Here is a 17017-nt window from a genome sequence, read left to right as displayed (position 1 = left end):
ATTGCAGCATCCCTAAAAGCCTCATTTCTAAGCCTCCTAGCTAGCAGAATGTGGTCTGCAGCTTTTGATACATCCTTTGGAAAAGTTCTTGATTACAAGTAGTAGAAAGATGTGCTTCTACCAAAGCATAAAATTATCAACATCTTCAGACTAAATCTAGTTTTTTAGCAGCAAAAACCTAATACAAAGGAATTTTCAGGGTCAAGAAACCACTTTTTCTCCTCTACATCTTTTATTCTAACTACAGAAAGTCTAAAGAGTGCTTGTACAGCAACACTGTACAGGTTTAATTAAAGAATTGACATTTATTATACTTCAGAAATTAGGCTGTCTCCTTCTGTCATCTAGCTTCAGATTTATCAGTAAACATCATCAGCATAAGCACCACGCATTCACAAAAAGAGGTATTCTGTGTATCAAATAGTCAAGATACACCTCACCCATCTCCCATATTCATAGCATCATGGTTTGGCACAGCAGCAGTAACATAGAATAACTGAGCTGAAGGTGGTGTCTGAAAACCAGTTCTTGAGAAGAAACCTAAGACCCATAAGAGAAAAGAACCACACGAGTAGAGGGACAGAGTGTGGACAGAGTCAAGGCTCACACATGCAGCACTTCCTCATGAAGTAGTGCAGACACTAACATTTACTTCTGTGTGCTTTTACCAAAGTGCAGTTCAATCTTTCTGGAAGATCCAGTTTCCATACACTGGAAGTTGCAAATAACGTTAACAGCATCATTTATGTGTTCAGATAATCACTGAGCCACCGACAAGCCTGGACAAACTACTCACAGGCTCCACACCAGCACCCACACACCTAGAGATCCTTCCTACCACCAGCGAGAATCATCTTCAGCATGCAAAACACAGCACAGGAGGAAATGTAAGAATTCAAGATTAAGGTATGGCAGACAAAAGAACAGAGATAGGCAATGTTAAATCAATAGTTTAGATGGAGACTGGGAAATAAGTCAAGTAACCAAGGAGACTAGATCAATGAGAAACAGAAAGGATGTGTTGGCAGTAAAGCTGATTTTCTGTTTGCCATTCTAGCTGCTAGACTAACAAAAGCTGGAAGTCCTTGGGACTTGCAACAGGAAAGGGCAATAATCCTAGAAATTTCAGCAAGGATCTAATGCCAGAAAGTAGTATTACAAAAATAGGTAATATCTGTGAGAAAGAGTTACTGTCTCTTTTCTTCAGTTTAGCAGCCAGAAGTAATGAAGAAAAAGGACTGTTCCTTTGTGCCCCGTTAAGTAGGTTGACAGAGACATCAGAATAAAAAGCACCAACACTCTCAAGAAAAAAAAAAAAAAAAATTGCAATGCAACATCCAGCTGACAGCATAGACAGCTGCCTGAGAGAGACTTTGATTAGCCTTATTTGAACCTATTTTACATTCATAAAGCAAAGTTCAGAGATCAGCAGAGACATGTTGAGATACCATCACACACTACAAGCAGTATTGCTTCACGAAGGAAGCCTCACCAGCTGAATGCGAAAGCATACATCCAGGACAAAAAACTCTTGAAAAATAATGGAGAAGACTCTGTTCAAGAAAGATCAGGTCTGAGGGGACTCGACACTAACAACTCACTAAGAACAAGTAGTTGGAACAGCACAAGCACTTCACTACTTGCTTCAACCATTAGCAATGTCCAGGGAGCGCGTCTCACTGGTAATTGCAGGGACTACACCATTAAACTGCTGCTCTTTATGCCTAACATGAAGTTGTAGTCTCACAGCAGCTTTCTCACCATTGGAGGCCAGCAGCTGGTAATGTAAATTCTCATTTATTGTGCTTTAACAAGAGATAAAGCAATACTACAGCAACACAAGCTTTATTTCCAAGATGAAACTTCTTTGCCCTTAAATGAGGCTGTGCTAAGAAAGTCACCAGGAGGGAACCCTTCCAAATGTACAACTCTCACAGCACAGGCATGCGATCAATCAATCCCAACAGCATCCCAGAAGAACAGGTCCCTGGGTGTCCAGCATACAAACCCAGACTTCCAATAATCATGCTACAGAAACAAAAGTTACATGTTGCATCACTCTGGTCACAATGTTGATACTAAAATACTGCAGTGCTGCATTCTTAAGCACCACCAACATTACAACGGAGCTGGCACATGAAAGTTCGCTTTACATTCCTCAAGCACAAGAGACCTAAATTAGAAATGGGCATGCAGAGGGAGTGTGTGGCATCAGACAACCCTGCGGGCTGGAAGGGAAAGAAATTGCTGGCAGCATTGTACGGACAGATTTGCACAGCTGGCGTGTGCTTCCTTTCAGCTGGCAGCAGGACCCTTCTGTTCAGGGAGGGGAGATCCAGATTTGTTTTCTTGTGGGAGGAAACAGACCCTCTGTCCTTTCAAGGAAAGGCATCAGGGAAGCCCTAAAAGATGCAACTGCTTCTACTAACTCACTCTTTGGGCTAATAGGTTGTCTGAACAAATACAAGCTCCTGATATGGCTAAGCTGCAAAGTGGTCATCTCAGCCCTTCGACTATATCCAAGACCAAAATTAAACAGGTATTTTGAAGAGCAAGTATTTTAGTCACTGTGCCTGTGATCTACCCAAACGAGGATAAAAACATGTTTTGTATGAAATTCAATGTAAGGCACAATGAAGAACCACAATTGCAATAGGCTGCCACACTGCAGTAGCGGAGGAGGCAGAAGTAATTTCTTGAGTTCCCCAATATCATATTCAAGAAGTGTTTTGACTCCCCAGTGTAGAGTTAGGCTTCCTCGTCTATTTGTACAGATGGTCAACCTTTCCCCTGGATTACATGACTTGCTGTGTAGCCAACAAACTGCTCTCCAGCCCTTGTACAACCTAAGAAGCCCTCATTTTCTTCTGGCTGGAATTTCAAATTTAGTCCTCAAAGACAGTAAGGGTACCAACTCCTTTTCCAATTTGGCTTTAGCTACTACTATCGAAGACTGTCAGTGCATATGCTTGATAACTGTCTGGGGTTTTGGTTGGTTGGTTGGTTTGGGGGAGGGGTTGTTTTTTTAAAACAAACCCACTCATAAAAAGGATCCCCCATCCCGTCCATATAGTTGAGTGCTTTGTTCTTTTTAAGCAAGCCTGGAAAGGTGAGAATCTGGTAGCATGAGGTCTTTATTTAGAATGCAGGATTCTTGTTATTACATCCACCTTATGCATTTGAAAGGAAGAAAATTTAAAAAGCAAAACATTTTAGGGGTCTGAATACTGTTAAATGGAGTATACACAATAAAAAAACCACAGAGGAAATTCACACACTAGATGCCCTACTATACCTGTGGAAAGTAAATCTAGCTTCCTAGGAAGTCTAATGTTTTCTCCTCTTTTTAAAGAAAAAAAAAAATCTTTACAAGGAAGCCCTATGCAAGAATTGAGACTGTTCTCTCTCAAAAAAATGAGAACATTACATACAGGTGGACCAGTTAGCACACTACTCAGTATCTCAAACACCCATAAACCAAACCTAATGTCTTTCACAACATTGCGCTTTTGGGTATACCTGCGATCCACAGTTTGTTGGTATTTAGCATTAACATTAGCAAGAAGTTAACCTGTGCCAAGAAAAAAAAAGTTAACACATTGCTTTTGAGGGTATTGTTTTAACAAGACATTTATTCCTCCTGGAATTTGTTAGCTAAGGAGGCCTGATAGAAAAAGCTCACTTCTGGATGACTTCATAATTAATGTCTTTGTAAATTTGGAGGTCAGAACTCTGCTCTGAGAAGCTCCTTGAGCTAGTATGTACGTTTCAGTTAACATATCACTAAACATCATCAAGCCACCTGTGCCTGCAAAGTATCCAGGGTAGGAACTACCAAGGTAGAGAGACTGGAATCCCTGGTGGCTAGCTGATGCACAGCCCTAACAGGGCATCTCATAGTAATTAACGTAAGCATCCCGTCAGCAATTTCTGACACTAGCATTTCCTGCCTTTTCTTTCAGATGCCAACCTAGCTTGGCTGCACTCATAGCAGGGGTCAGAACTCATATCCCTTGTGTCTCAAGCTGGATGTTCAGTCTGGTGGAATGGTGGTCAGCACATCTTGCAAGAGACCAAGCTTACAGCTTGGCTTTAGATTCACCTTTTCAGCAAGGGCTCAATATCCCTAAACTATGACAAACATAACTAGACAAGATCCAAATTGATATCCTCTTTACAAAACTGTAAGAGTCAAAGTAAAGAAGCCCAGTTAGACAGAAGCAGAGAAATTCATCTTACCAACTGTTTCACTTTAACCACCTGCTGAGTACCCACTGACTGCGCAACGACGGAGTTCGGCTGTGAGATTTTAATACTGATTGGGGTTCCAATGGCTGGTTTCAGAGAAGGCTGGAGAGGGGCTTTTGCTGAAGATGCTGCTGTAGAGACCAGCACTGGCTTTGCAGACTGGAGAGAGGACGTCGCTACTGCGGAGGTGAAGACCGGCTTGACAGTTTGGACAGCAGCCTGCCCTGATGTTGCTGTTGTCGTGGTGAGGGCCGAAGCTGCAGGCCAAAGAGATGCTGTCACCACTGCAGAGGAAGAAACAGGCTTCACGGTCTGCACAGAACCTGATGTGCTGGCAAGGACTGGTTTTATAACCGGACGGGCTGTGACTGTTACAGAGGCAGACACTGGTTTTATAACTGGAATAGAAGTTGTTGCTCCAGCTGAGGTTGCCACTGCTATCGAAGGAGCTGGTGCTGCAGAGGTACAAGTCAAAACAGCTTCTTGGGTTGGAACTTGCTGCTGCATACACTGCTGGATAAAGCTCTGGGCATTGGGCATTAGCTGCCGTAGGGCAAGCATGCTTTTCTAGAAGAAAAACGAAAAAACACTGGACGTAACATCAGCAGAGTCTTCCACAATACTGATACATTAGCAACTGAGTCCTCTTCCAATTTAGTTTTTCATGAGATAATAAATTGTTTATTTCAAACAAGTTTTGCTGGAATTCAGACACCCTTAAATTAATGACGATACTGCTCAGTGAAGACCATAAGAATCACCAGCACAGGCTGAGCAAAGGTCAACAGTCACCATAGCTTCACTGCACATAGCAAATCCCATCTATAGGGAAACTCACCCATAACTTCATTCTTCTGTTTAGATTTTTCAATTTGGAATTTATGTTTCAGAGTAAGACCATTTTAACTGCTTTACTACATCAAAAAAACTTTGTTTTGCCAAAAATCCCTGCTATATTGTAACAGCTGTGTTTATTCCACAGAGCCTGTCTGACAGAGAACTACAAATTATCCAATAAAGTCAGAAACAAGCTCTGAAGATATGAGCACTTCTATACCAATACAGCTGTATCTACACTAGGGGGGGATACCACTTTAAGAATGTCTGTATAGCTGCAGCAGCACAACTTAAGCCAGATAGTTCTCTGCAACAGGCAACATCAGTAAAGGTACCTGGCAACATCTCATTTTTTACTACAGCTGTGTTTGAGAAGGTTAATGGACAGAATAATCTTCAAGCCCTCTACAGATTTTCCTCCTTGACTATGTACAACCTGTTATGGCTCAGAACCAGGGGAAATCAGTTCTGCAGCTACCTGTATATGCTCAAACCCCTTTTTTCCCCCCTTGACAGTTTTTGAAGTTTTTAAGAGTCTCCAGCACAGAGCTACTGCTCTGGGTTTCATGCAAAAGGAACGTCTCACATGCTAATATACCAAGTGAACAAATTGTTTGCACATCTGGACCTTCTGCAGTATACCTATCTTTAACATTCACTTCCTTTTCTTTTAAAAGGCTGCTCAGCTTTCCTCATGCTCCTAATGCAATCTACCAAAAGCACTCAGCACAGATTTGAAAATCAAGCAGGCTTCACAGCCAAAGTCACTGTACTTTTCCACTTACTGGAACAGACAAAACATGTGCAACAACTTCATCAAAAACCTGCAGCTCAAAGATAAGAGACAACTCCAGAGAGTCCTCCCTACAATTCCACTTCACTAGCTAAAAGTGAATTGGCAACAAGCCGTATCACATTTTTTTCCAGACTTGAGCTGCAAGCATTTCCCCCGCGAACAAGGCCTGCACCAGTCCTTGTAGCACCTTAGAGAAGTGCTCCTAAAGTCAGCTTCCATTTGGCACTCAGTCTTGTCACAGCTGCTCAAGAGTTAGAGGACAGACCTAACTGGTGTGTGTAACATCCTTAAGGTATTTCAGAAAAAAGCAATCAGGGTGCAAGACATTTTAAAGGATGGGTAACACTACAAAGTCAGCTAACCGACCATGACAACGTCTAAAAACGATTCTGAAGTCACAGTATTTCTTTGTTAATATAGTGTGCAACAGGGAGAGAGCACCTTGTCAAGGACTATGGGGTACGGATACTGCCCAAAACAGAAAAACTTAGATGATTACCAGTACCTGGCAGCATGTTGCAGGAGAAACATGCAACAGCTGATGACCCAACTTCACTCCTGACCCATGCTGATGAACCCAACTTAACTCCTGTGGAACTGCATCAAGGTCTGTGCACCAAGTGTAGCAGCTCTCCACATTGTGGGATGGCTTATTAACTCAGGCTGAGCACTCCTGCAAGTGCATGAGGACAGCGCTGTGCTTGAGCTAATAAATAATAAACCCTTGGGGGACCCGACAGAGTGGAAGCATTAGCAAGTACAATGCAGCCACCCCTTGGCTCCTCCGCATGAGCTAGTCCGGGGCTATCGGGGCTCATCAGCCCTGGACAAGGTCTAGCTGTGCCAGATTTAGGCTGGGTCTGGGCAGAGCTACTGAGGTTCACCTGTGCTGTTTCGGGAACACAGCACAGCAGCACTCAAGGTGGTCCCACGCAAGCGCAGCCAGCCCACGTCCAGGGGGTTCATCAGCCAGAGCCCTGCAGAAAGGAGCTACGCCACTTCAGAAGCCAAACTCGCCCTGGGAGTTAGTAGAGCTCTGCTAAGACTCCACACAGCTCACAGGAAACCTCTGCCAGTCACACAGACCCTACACTCACAGCCCGGTCCTTCTGCACCCAGAGCTGCGCTGGACGCAGGAAAGCCCATACTCAAGCTGTTCCTTTTTCTAGCTTTTGCAAGGGTATTTAAGAAGCCTCCAAGGAATTAAACAGAGAATAAATGACCAATATAAAAATTTTATATCAAGCCCTGCAGAGATGACTGTAGTCTTCTAGACTCACGGCACACTTGCTAGCAAAGCATTTAAAGGCTGCCATTGTAACAAAAATATTTATCTCACACTTGAACAGATTAACACCAAGCATCTAAAGTAATATCAATATTATCACATGCATTGTTAAATGTGCTGTCAAATACTAAGGAAGAGGACAAACTCCAGAAAACCTCTGTCCCAGCTTTACCACTTAACTATTCTTCTTTGATTCTCCACCATGCCTATAATGAATGCCAAGGAAAAGTACAGATCTATCAAGCCTAAGAATACGTGCACACTGCAATTAAGTAAATGTAACCAAGTTTTCCATGTTTTCACCGGGATTTAATGCTTGCTGTACAATAAAGATGTTCATTTTTATTTTGTTAATACCATTCTACCATATGATTAAAAGTGTTGAGAGCCTTTTTTTTTTTTTTTTTTTAATTTATGTGATTATTTGCTTGAATGGAGGTAGAGTTGTCCTGGGTTACTTTTCCTAAGCTGCAGTAGTCCTGTCAGACCCTTTCTGGAGAAAGGGGTGGGTGTTTTTTCTGCCTCCAGTTAAACACAAACCAGTAGACATGACTAGCTTTATGTAGATTCTTTGAGCTTACATATTGCATAAACTGTGCACAGCTACTGCTGTCAGTCTTCTGTATTAGAACTCAGAAGAGCTACAGTTTTGATAAGAAAGTAAGAGGTCACCTTAGTATAGCTGCTCTACTGTAGGTGCACCAGCTTGCAAAACTTTAGTCTCCACTAACAACTAGAGGGTCATTATTCTCCAATTTAAGAACACAGCATAACTTACTCCTCTGAAATCCCTCCTCCCCCCAAAATGTCTTTCCAAGAGCAACAGGGCTAGGTTAAGCACCATTTCCTCAACTGACCTGAGTAAGTACCTATCTGAATGCTCTGATTCTTTCCTTTCCTTTCCTGGTCCTCCTGCCTCCCCTCATTAAATACTATATATCCACAATCAGACACTTACCTTGAGAAAAGGAACTAAATACGGTTGTGGAGACGACTTGAGCTCTATATATAGCTTTTTTGTAAATTCTTCTGGTTCAATTTTTGCTTCCTAAGAGGAAAGTATAATTACAATGGTAAGTTATAACTATGAATCTACCATATTTTTTCCCCAGATGTATCAAAAATTCGTGGAAATTTACATTACCATGTAATTGTTCAATTTCAGTACTCAAATGCTTTTCTCCTGCTGTATTGTTAAACAAAAGGTTTTAAGATAGAATGATGTTATAATTTAGATATAGTATTATCAAATTTAATTACTTTCTTCAACTACAGGCAGTTAACACACTTAAGGATACTTGTTCAAACGTCCATTCACTGAAATGAACTGATAGAAACAAGTTTATAAGTAGCACTGATCCTTTTGAGTACCTCATTGTCATGCAGAGATATGTAAAATCGACTACAAGTACTTTTTTTTTTTTCTGTAAAGGTAGTTTATCTGCATAAAGATCAATTGAAAGGGACCAGAGACAAAAGACAACTCAGCAGTTTTTGCAAGACAATTCTAGTCTAATGCATACATAGCACAATAAAGCAGAGCACTTCACATGTCTTTCAGAAGCAGGAGAAGCTGAACATGAGAACATCACTTCCACATACCACTGCTGTAACAGCCCTCTGGCTTGTAGAGTACAGTCTCCTTTCTCAATGCTTTCGGCTCTGCCCCAACACAAACACCAGACTCAAGGGCCTGGGAGGGTGAGGAAGCTGCAGCAGACTTCTGAGACCCCTCACTCACTACTTCAGTGCCACCACAACGGAGCCAAGGTGGTGGGTAGCCCCAGACACTGCTGCCCTTTCTCACCCTCCAAGGTGAGACCCTGCCACAGAGACATGGAGAACATTGCCTGCTCCAAGAAGGTACAGACACACAAGGAAGAGGGACCCCAGCACCAATCTCTGCCTCTGCAGAGAAACTGCTTGTCTCACCCATATTCTCCTTTGGAACAACCGTTCCAAGGGGCTACATGACCAGTGCAGGACTTGTAAGGACTGTATATTCACAGGCAAACTCTATATAAATGCTCTCCTATTCAGTCATTTGATCTGCTGCCTGTTAGGTCTCACTGAGCTGCGCATACAGGTCACTGAGGTCTCACAGATACAGATGCAGTGATTTGGTATGCTACATCTCAGTGCATACAAGGCACTTGACACCCCACTTCATGAGATGCTGCCTTAAGGGCCATTTTACTTCACAGCTGCCATTTACTCGTTTTCCTCATACATACGAAACATTAATTTACTCTGCATTTAAATCATGTACACATACTGAATGGCAGAAGAGCAGCATTTTTAAAATACTACAACAAGCAAACAAGTGCACAGTTACTGATGTATTAATGTCTGGTAACCACTGTTCTTAAAGTAAATAAATAAATAAAAGTACTGTAAGCACAAGAAGCAACAACTCTAGTATTTTCCTACAGAAGCAAGGTGTATAGTCCAGCAGGGATACAAAGGCAGAGGAATCAATTTTTGCAAGGCTGCATCTTCTAACAATCTGCTCTCTGAAATTACACCTCTGTCTACACCACGCTTTTCTAGACTGAAAATTCCTTTGGTACCACTAGCAAAGCCATCCCCCTCCACCAGCCCACAGCCTTCTGCTATGGTGGAACAACAAAACAGCAGCAGCGGTCAACTGCCAAGACAAGAAGTGGCACAAGAAATCGTTACCAGGAAAACCCAGCTGTGCTGGGGTACAGCACAAAGCAGCATACGGAAGCCACCTGCAAGGAGAGGGAGAGGTTGGCAGTCCCCACGTTATTTTCCCCATCCCACTGTCTAAAGAGATAGATAATGTCATGCTTGTTCCCCTGGAGCTTCACCGTCAACCTGTAAGTCAGTTCTGTCTTGGAGTAAAGCAGTAGTATGGACTTAGCACTGCACTGCAGCCTCCGTGGTAATACTCTTGCCATTGAGGACTCAAAACTACACTAACATGGAAAAAAAAGCAGCTCAGACCCAGGAGCTGTGTTAACGCTATCAGCTCCTCCTGCTGTCAGTTATCTGTGTGCATAAAATGAAACAGGAATGTGAGGACCAAAAAAAATACTGCATGGGATCCAGTTAAAATAAGAGTTACAATGTAAGACTCAAAGAGGGTCAGGTGTACTCAGACACAAATCCAACTCTTCAGCTGTTTAAAAAGAAGAAAAAAAAGACAAGGAACAAAACTATGATTAAGTCAATGTCAAAAGCAATATACAAATGATGCAGACTTTGTTTAAAAAAAAAAGTCTCACCAAAAGATTTTGCACCAGATTCTTCACATTCTGCCCCATCTCAGGGGCCTGAGGTCCACTAGATGCCAGTTTTATTAGTGTAGCAAGAAAATTCTTGCATTTCTTCACATTCTCTATCATCTCCTAGTGTGGAAATAAAGAGAAGACTGTTAGAAGTTGCATTGGCTCTCCAACCTCTGATGAATATAGAGAATGTTAATTTTTAATTAAAAACTTTTTTTTTCCCCTTACTGTAGAAGCGCTGGTCTGTGCTACTGTTGTGCCCTCTGCTTTCACAGAGACTGCCTTTTGGGAGATAGCTTGTGCAGGTGGTCCTGTAACTGGAAGTTTTACAGGTGTTGCAGTACTCGAAGGCTTTACAGCAGTAACTGTAGTAACACTAGCTGTTGCAGCTGCTGGCTGAAAAGAAAAATTAACACTTTTTAACTGAAGACTAACGTGACAAACATACTGTATTTTGCTAGCATATAAGGTAGCACCCTCCCTCCACGCTACTATTTAAAACACAAAGAAATTATTTTTATCTTTGTTTTTAAAGTTTAGATTCATTTGCTCTGAGAGGCTCTATTTAATACAGTAAGTGACAAAACCCGCCCCAGCCTTAATTCTGTTTTTAAATCAAGGGAGGGGGGGAAGAAATGACAAAGGCTCACCCAGACTGAAGCACTGCCTGCAACTTCAAGTGAAGAAAGAAAGGTAAAGTTGTCTAGAAGAAACCAATATATTAACTTTGTCAGGCTCCTACAGCCTAAGAACTAATGAATTTTGGACAATGCTAAGACAGGTGATACTACTCTGAAGATAAATACGACCTTAAGTGATTATTTATCTTCCTTTCTTCCCCTGCAGCTCCTCTCCCAACTGCAATATCCCTTATTCTTCCTATCACACAAGCAGCAGGCGAAAGACATCGTGTCCACTTTCGAAGGATACATGTGCCAGCAGAAGCAGCGAGCTGAGCAAATGCACCCAACAAGTTCCTCCTGCCTTTCCCTTGTGGGCAGCAATTTGGATCTCCCTCTTCTCTGCCCAGACACAAACCCTCACAAAATTCAGTTATTTTGAGACATCTTTTTAAAATCTCATTAGAATTTATCAACAGATGCAGAAGCTCCAGCAACAGGAGAGTAATGAAGGTTTAGCAAAAAGTAAGAACACAATTGCCTCTCTCCTTTGCAAACCAAGCTAAATAGTAGTTTCCAGAGAAAAACCTACCAAACTGAAGTATTTCTACTACAGATTTTAAAGAGAAAAAAAACCCCACACCGAAAAAATGCAACACAGTTCTTCTGATACAACAGAATACAATATGAGTAAGACTTTGCCTCTACAAAAACCACTACTTCCAATTTCTCAACCTGAAAACTAAAAAGCCAGATTGAACTTGCAGGTTACAGAAAAGCAAGTGTTTCAGGTTAGCATTTGAAACCTGAAGTTGGGTTTGTTTTTCCTCCAAACCTCTCAAGAGAAAGGGAAAGTCTGGTTTTGCAGGCCACATTCCAGGTTCAGATCTGCACAGCACAATTGCTTTCACTGACTCTTAGCATGTTTAAACACCCCAGTTTAGTCCAACAATCACAAATTAATACTAGCTAATTGCATTAATGATAAAACAGCAACACAAGAGCCTAACTTACCCTACCATGGATAAAACAAAAACTAATCACAGTTGGACAGACATCATGTAGAATATCAAAGGGCTTTTAAGTCTTTCAGGATAGGGAAAATTAATGAACAAACATTTAAAGCTATAGCAAACAACTGGCACTTTTCTTATTTATTTATAAATTATTTTCTTCCTGGGTGGGTCCATCCCATGTCGTGTGTCCCGTCCCCGTCCCCCACCAAGCTGCTGCCAGCTTGACATGAAAGAAGCAGGCAGCTACCAGAAAGCTTTCCAGCTCAGGCTCCCACTGTTGGTAACACTTTAATAGCTCTCTGCAGGATCTTTGCCACCACCACTGCCTCTTCCAAGGATGAGGCTCAACAGCTCTAAGACCACAGGGACGCAAACTGGGCACGGGAATCCCACAAACAGATGGACGGGAGGAAGACGGAAGGGGACAGAGTACAGATCTGTCAAGCTGCAATGCCCTGGGCTTTTAAAAGTCGAAAACATGAGGTTCATGGGAGCTGATCTCTTGCAAATTCCAGCATGTTTACACATCAAGACCAGAACGGCATTTTATCAGCTAAGGGAGGGAACAACAGGAAGTCTGCTGGACCCTTTTCGCAGGAAGATGAATATATGGGAATTAACTTCTGTCATCTGCCCTCAACCTTTTTCACTACTGACAATTCTCATTCTCACTTCGAACAACAGAGAAACAGTAGCGCGCAAAAAAAAAATGGCATTAATCCTGCATATTTTGAAGTAATTTCAAGAGAAGAAGTGCTCTGCATCTAAATGAAAGTGCCCCAGCATGATGCTAATTAGATACTTTGCAGCTTCGTTACCCCATCTGGGAAGAAGGTAAAAAATAAAAATGTGCAGGTATTTCGTCTAACTTCAGAGCTTAAAACATTCAGGAATGTCAAAAAATGGAAATATTTTTGTAGATGAGGAGAATAATCCTGGAGTCAGTAACTAAAGAGAGTTTTGCAGACAGTAGTGTTCCAAGCTGTACTTCGCACAGGACAGGAGATACGCAACCAAGCCAAGGATTATTTCCTCTCCACTGTCTCCTACTTTTTGTGATGCCATCATTTCCTAGAGTCATTGTTCCTGCTGTTTAAATCCAGCCCTATGGCTTATTAGAAGTGTTCAAGTTTCTACAATGGAAAAAAATACAGCTTACAAAAAATATTGCATGTCTACCTCTTTAAATATCTCAGAAGAACACAAGTTAAATTGATTATATTAAAACTGAACTAAGAAAGTACAGAAGAACCAAGTCAAAGGCAGATGTAAGTTAAAAAAAGGCAAAGGTAATAGCATGATTAGTCTCAATGTTTACCCACATGAGAGTGTGAGGATGCAAGCAGCCTCATCCATCAGACGGAAGAAATCTTTACCTTCATCTCTTCTCCCCAGTGCAAGGGTAGTAGAGTAGATGACTATTGCTTTTATATCCTAAAGATCTCTATGCAGAGATCACAAGCACAAGGTTTGCAAGCTAGTGTTCGAAAATAAAAGTGGGTAAGGAATACCGGTTACTGTTCTTAGACACAAAGCGTATGTTGTTTCCATTCTAAGCAAAATAGAAAATGTATTGAGAGGCCTCTGGGTTTTCCCCTTTAGCCCCAACATTATCCATATGTAGTGAGAAGGACGAGAAAAAAAGATGACAGAGCTGTGAGTAGTTTTCAGTTGCTGATACAGAAGAACAGCAGGGGGATGAATTTGTAAGTCAGACTGTTAGTTACCACTGTCAGTGAACATATCCCCCAATCCTTCAAACACCCTCAAGGTCAAGAACATACATCCAGCTTGTTTTTTTGAATGATTGATACTGCTCATTTAGTAGAGCGCCTGGTCAACTGCTACAGCCTAGTCTCCTTCAAGCTCTTGTTCACAAAAAAGTATGTACAAGCCAGACTTCCTCCCAATTTATCCTCCAGATTATGAGGAGAACAGAAAATTTTAGCTGCAGATAGAAGCAGTTTTCTTTACATCACATGTGCTTATCAAGAACTCTGGTCCCCAAGAATAGAAGATGTACTGTATCTAGAAGTATCATACTCCACAGGTGGCAAGAGCCTCCTCAGAAGAGTCCTACAACATTTTTCTCCGAAAAAAAGAGAAATAAGACCTAGGAAATAAGACAAAAAACACTACCTAAAAATAATGAGGCATTTCCAACCACTGTCTATTTACAGTCGTATCTGTGGAACCTGTCTGCCAAACTCAATTAGAAGACAGGAGGTCTTCAGCTATGACATTCCTTCAGTTTTTAATGAGGGAAAAAAATGTACACCTGAGAAACAGCTTGACTGGTGCAGACAGCTCATTTTCACCTCAAGATCATCTCAGGTATACTTTTTTCCCCCTAAGGAATCAGGGAACCCCAACAGAAGAGAGCATTAGGAAATCTCCATCTCCCAGAAAAGCTTCAGCTAGAGCTTGAAAGAGCTCTGTCACAGAGTACAAAAGCACTGGAAATGGCTCTCTGAGCTATTTATTTTATCCATTGTTCATGCGCTTTCTACTGTAGTGAGATAAGATGATCTGACACACTGGCGGAAGCATAATTAAAATTATGCATTTAAAAAAAAGACATTCAGGAGAGAATTTACTGTGAGGACAAAAGTTACCAACCTTACTGAAAACCAGATTAGAGTTAGAAATAACAAGAATGTATCCACATTTTCTTCAGTTCTCTCTGTCACTTATTCTTATTCCACTGCACTATAAAGCTTCCCACCTACCCGTATTACAGTAGGTGACTGAACAGTAGAAGCCACAGCATTTGTTGTTTGAGATGTTTTCACAGGAGCAGCTGCTACTTTCTTTAGTAACTGGGTGCCAGAGTTCTTAAAAAAAAAAAAAAAAAAAATTATACATGTGCAGAGAACAGCTATCAGACAAGTCAATGACAAAACAGACACTGAAGTTAGTACCTGCTCTTATCCAATATAAACCAAGACAACTGCCCGTACAGTAACATACAGGCATCATTCACGTAATCCATATAGTTTAAACACTGTTCAAAGCCATTTGTCTATCAGTTTAATACTCAAGAACAGATTCGGAGATATTTAGGCACAATGCCTAATCAGAATAAAACAGTTAAAGGACAAGCATGTTGGCAAGAAATATGCAGATGGTTACTTTTTTTGTACCCACTCTTACTCTTGCGTGCTGACCACATTACAAGAGATGGAAGCAAAAAGTCAGCAGAGCTCAGACAAGGACGAACATCCTGGGGCCATGGGAAAGGGCCTCAGCTTCACCAACTTCAGAGAAGTACCCCTCCACAGGATTGCAAGGTTGCAGTTACTAGCAGTAACCATTCAGTTAGGTTTTTTGGTTTTGGGTTGTTCGGTTTGTTTGTGGGTTTTGGGGTTTTTTTCCTCCTTAAAACCCTTTACATCATCATCAGAGAGGAACTCCTTAATTTGAACTATACCATATGTAACAGCTAGCTGTTTTTTCAAACTGAGAAAGCAAAGCATGTAGTGAAGTTTGTGGTCAAAACCAAACAGCATCATGCTGTTCAGAAAGTGTTCAAATGCTTATTTAACCCTCCATAACTTACTTGCAAACCCTGTTATAACTACATAACATACAGCTACATCAAATCAAAGCTATGAGAGAAGTTACCTGTACAGCACATATTCTGATTGCAGGTGTGCTGGTAGGTACAGCTGGTCTCACGCTTGTGTTATTTTGCGGCTGGTTCTGTGCTCGTGCTATTGCTTGTTGAGATACCAGCATTAGCTGGCCATTACTGCTTCTGATAAGAACAGCTCCTGGTGGAGAAAAACACCCAGACTGTTAGAAATTAAGTGATGTTATGGCTATCCTATGCTTCTGTGGAAGAAATAACTAGACCACACTGATAAGATAATTTAGTATTTAGTTTCTTACTCCAAGGAACAGCTGCCAAGAAATGTAAGAGCTAAGCATACATCAACTTTACTCTGCATTTTATGACAGAAAACAATTCCTGAAGTCAAGAGAAAAATTTAACTAGACAGTCATGTTGAAACACTACGTGCATACAAGGTGCAAATAGCGAAGCAGTTCATCATTCGAGTCAAAATGGTATTTTGGACATGAAAAAGACAGACACCCCCCCCACACACTCTGGGACTACTTTAACAGTCATTTCCTGAAGCAGTTCTTCAACCTGCAGAATTCATCACCACTGTCACACTTGGCTGCCTCCATACATTTTCACTTTCTGAACATTTAGGCACATACTTACAGGTGAAGATACGGTTTAGAGAAAACCTGCAATGGGAACTGAAGCCTGATTAATACCAGTTCACCTTCAAGACCATCTCCCTTGGTCAGAGGGCAGTGATCTCCAGTGAAAGCCAAGGCCACTCTGTACAAAAGCATGAAGATGCACGGTTTTAATCAAAGTGGCTTACAGCCAAATAGGAGATATTTGGGGGGGGAGGGGGGCGGCGGAGAGAAATGGGGGGGAGGAAGAAAGACTTTTCTGCGTTGTTTCCTTGCTTTTTAATGTTTTTCTTTCAAACCTACAGCAATGTCAGCCCATCACGATTCAATTCATGCCACCTTTCTCCTACCCCATCAGCTATAATGACAAACAATTAAACAGTTAACAAACAATGAGTATTTTTACTACAGCTTTCAAGTGAAAATCACCCTAAGGAGAACCAGTCAGATGCCAGAGCACCGTCCCATTTTCCCTGCATTTGGAAACCACTCAGCTAGGGATGCCGCCGGCGCTGCCCCCTCCCCAAGCCCCTGAGGGCTAAGGCTCTGGAAAATCCAGACCTTTCATCAGGGTCACAGATACGAAGTGCCAGCTGGATCCCTGATCTGAACAGCTTCAGATCCTCCAAGGGAGCTGCAGAGCACCCTACTTTTGCCGGTGCCTCACCTCCTTTACCTTCAACAGCAGCTGCTGCAGAGCCCACCACCAAAACCACCATTCCCGCTTCACAAGGTCTTCTCGCAGA

The 17017-nt window shown here is 41.8% G+C and overlaps 1 protein-coding gene across 1 annotated transcript in view; it reads right to left on the bottom strand.

The window, feature by feature from the left end:
* The window catches only part of TAF4B (TAF4b RNA polymerase II, TATA box binding protein (TBP)-associated factor, 105kDa), a 97956-nt gene that overhangs the window by 41719 nt on the left and 39220 nt on the right, over positions 1–17017 (bottom strand). The window contains exons 5-10 of the mRNA XM_010574412.1: positions 15684–15854; positions 14789–14893; positions 10652–10819; positions 10421–10543; positions 8128–8217; positions 4240–4815 (exon numbers count right to left, since the gene is read on the bottom strand). Of these exons, the coding sequence (XP_010572714.1) occupies positions 4240–4815; positions 8128–8217; positions 10421–10543; positions 10652–10819; positions 14789–14893; positions 15684–15854 (1233 nt within the window). The remainder of the gene's footprint in view (positions 1–4239; positions 4816–8127; positions 8218–10420; positions 10544–10651; positions 10820–14788; positions 14894–15683; positions 15855–17017) is intronic.

Source organism: Haliaeetus leucocephalus, unplaced genomic scaffold (assembly GCF_000737465.1).
Source record: "Haliaeetus leucocephalus isolate CR32 unplaced genomic scaffold, Haliaeetus_leucocephalus-4.0 Scaffold428, whole genome shotgun sequence".
Classification (NCBI taxonomy): domain Eukaryota; kingdom Metazoa; phylum Chordata; class Aves; order Accipitriformes; family Accipitridae; genus Haliaeetus; species Haliaeetus leucocephalus.
This window is presented reverse-complemented; position numbering and strand designations above follow the sequence as displayed.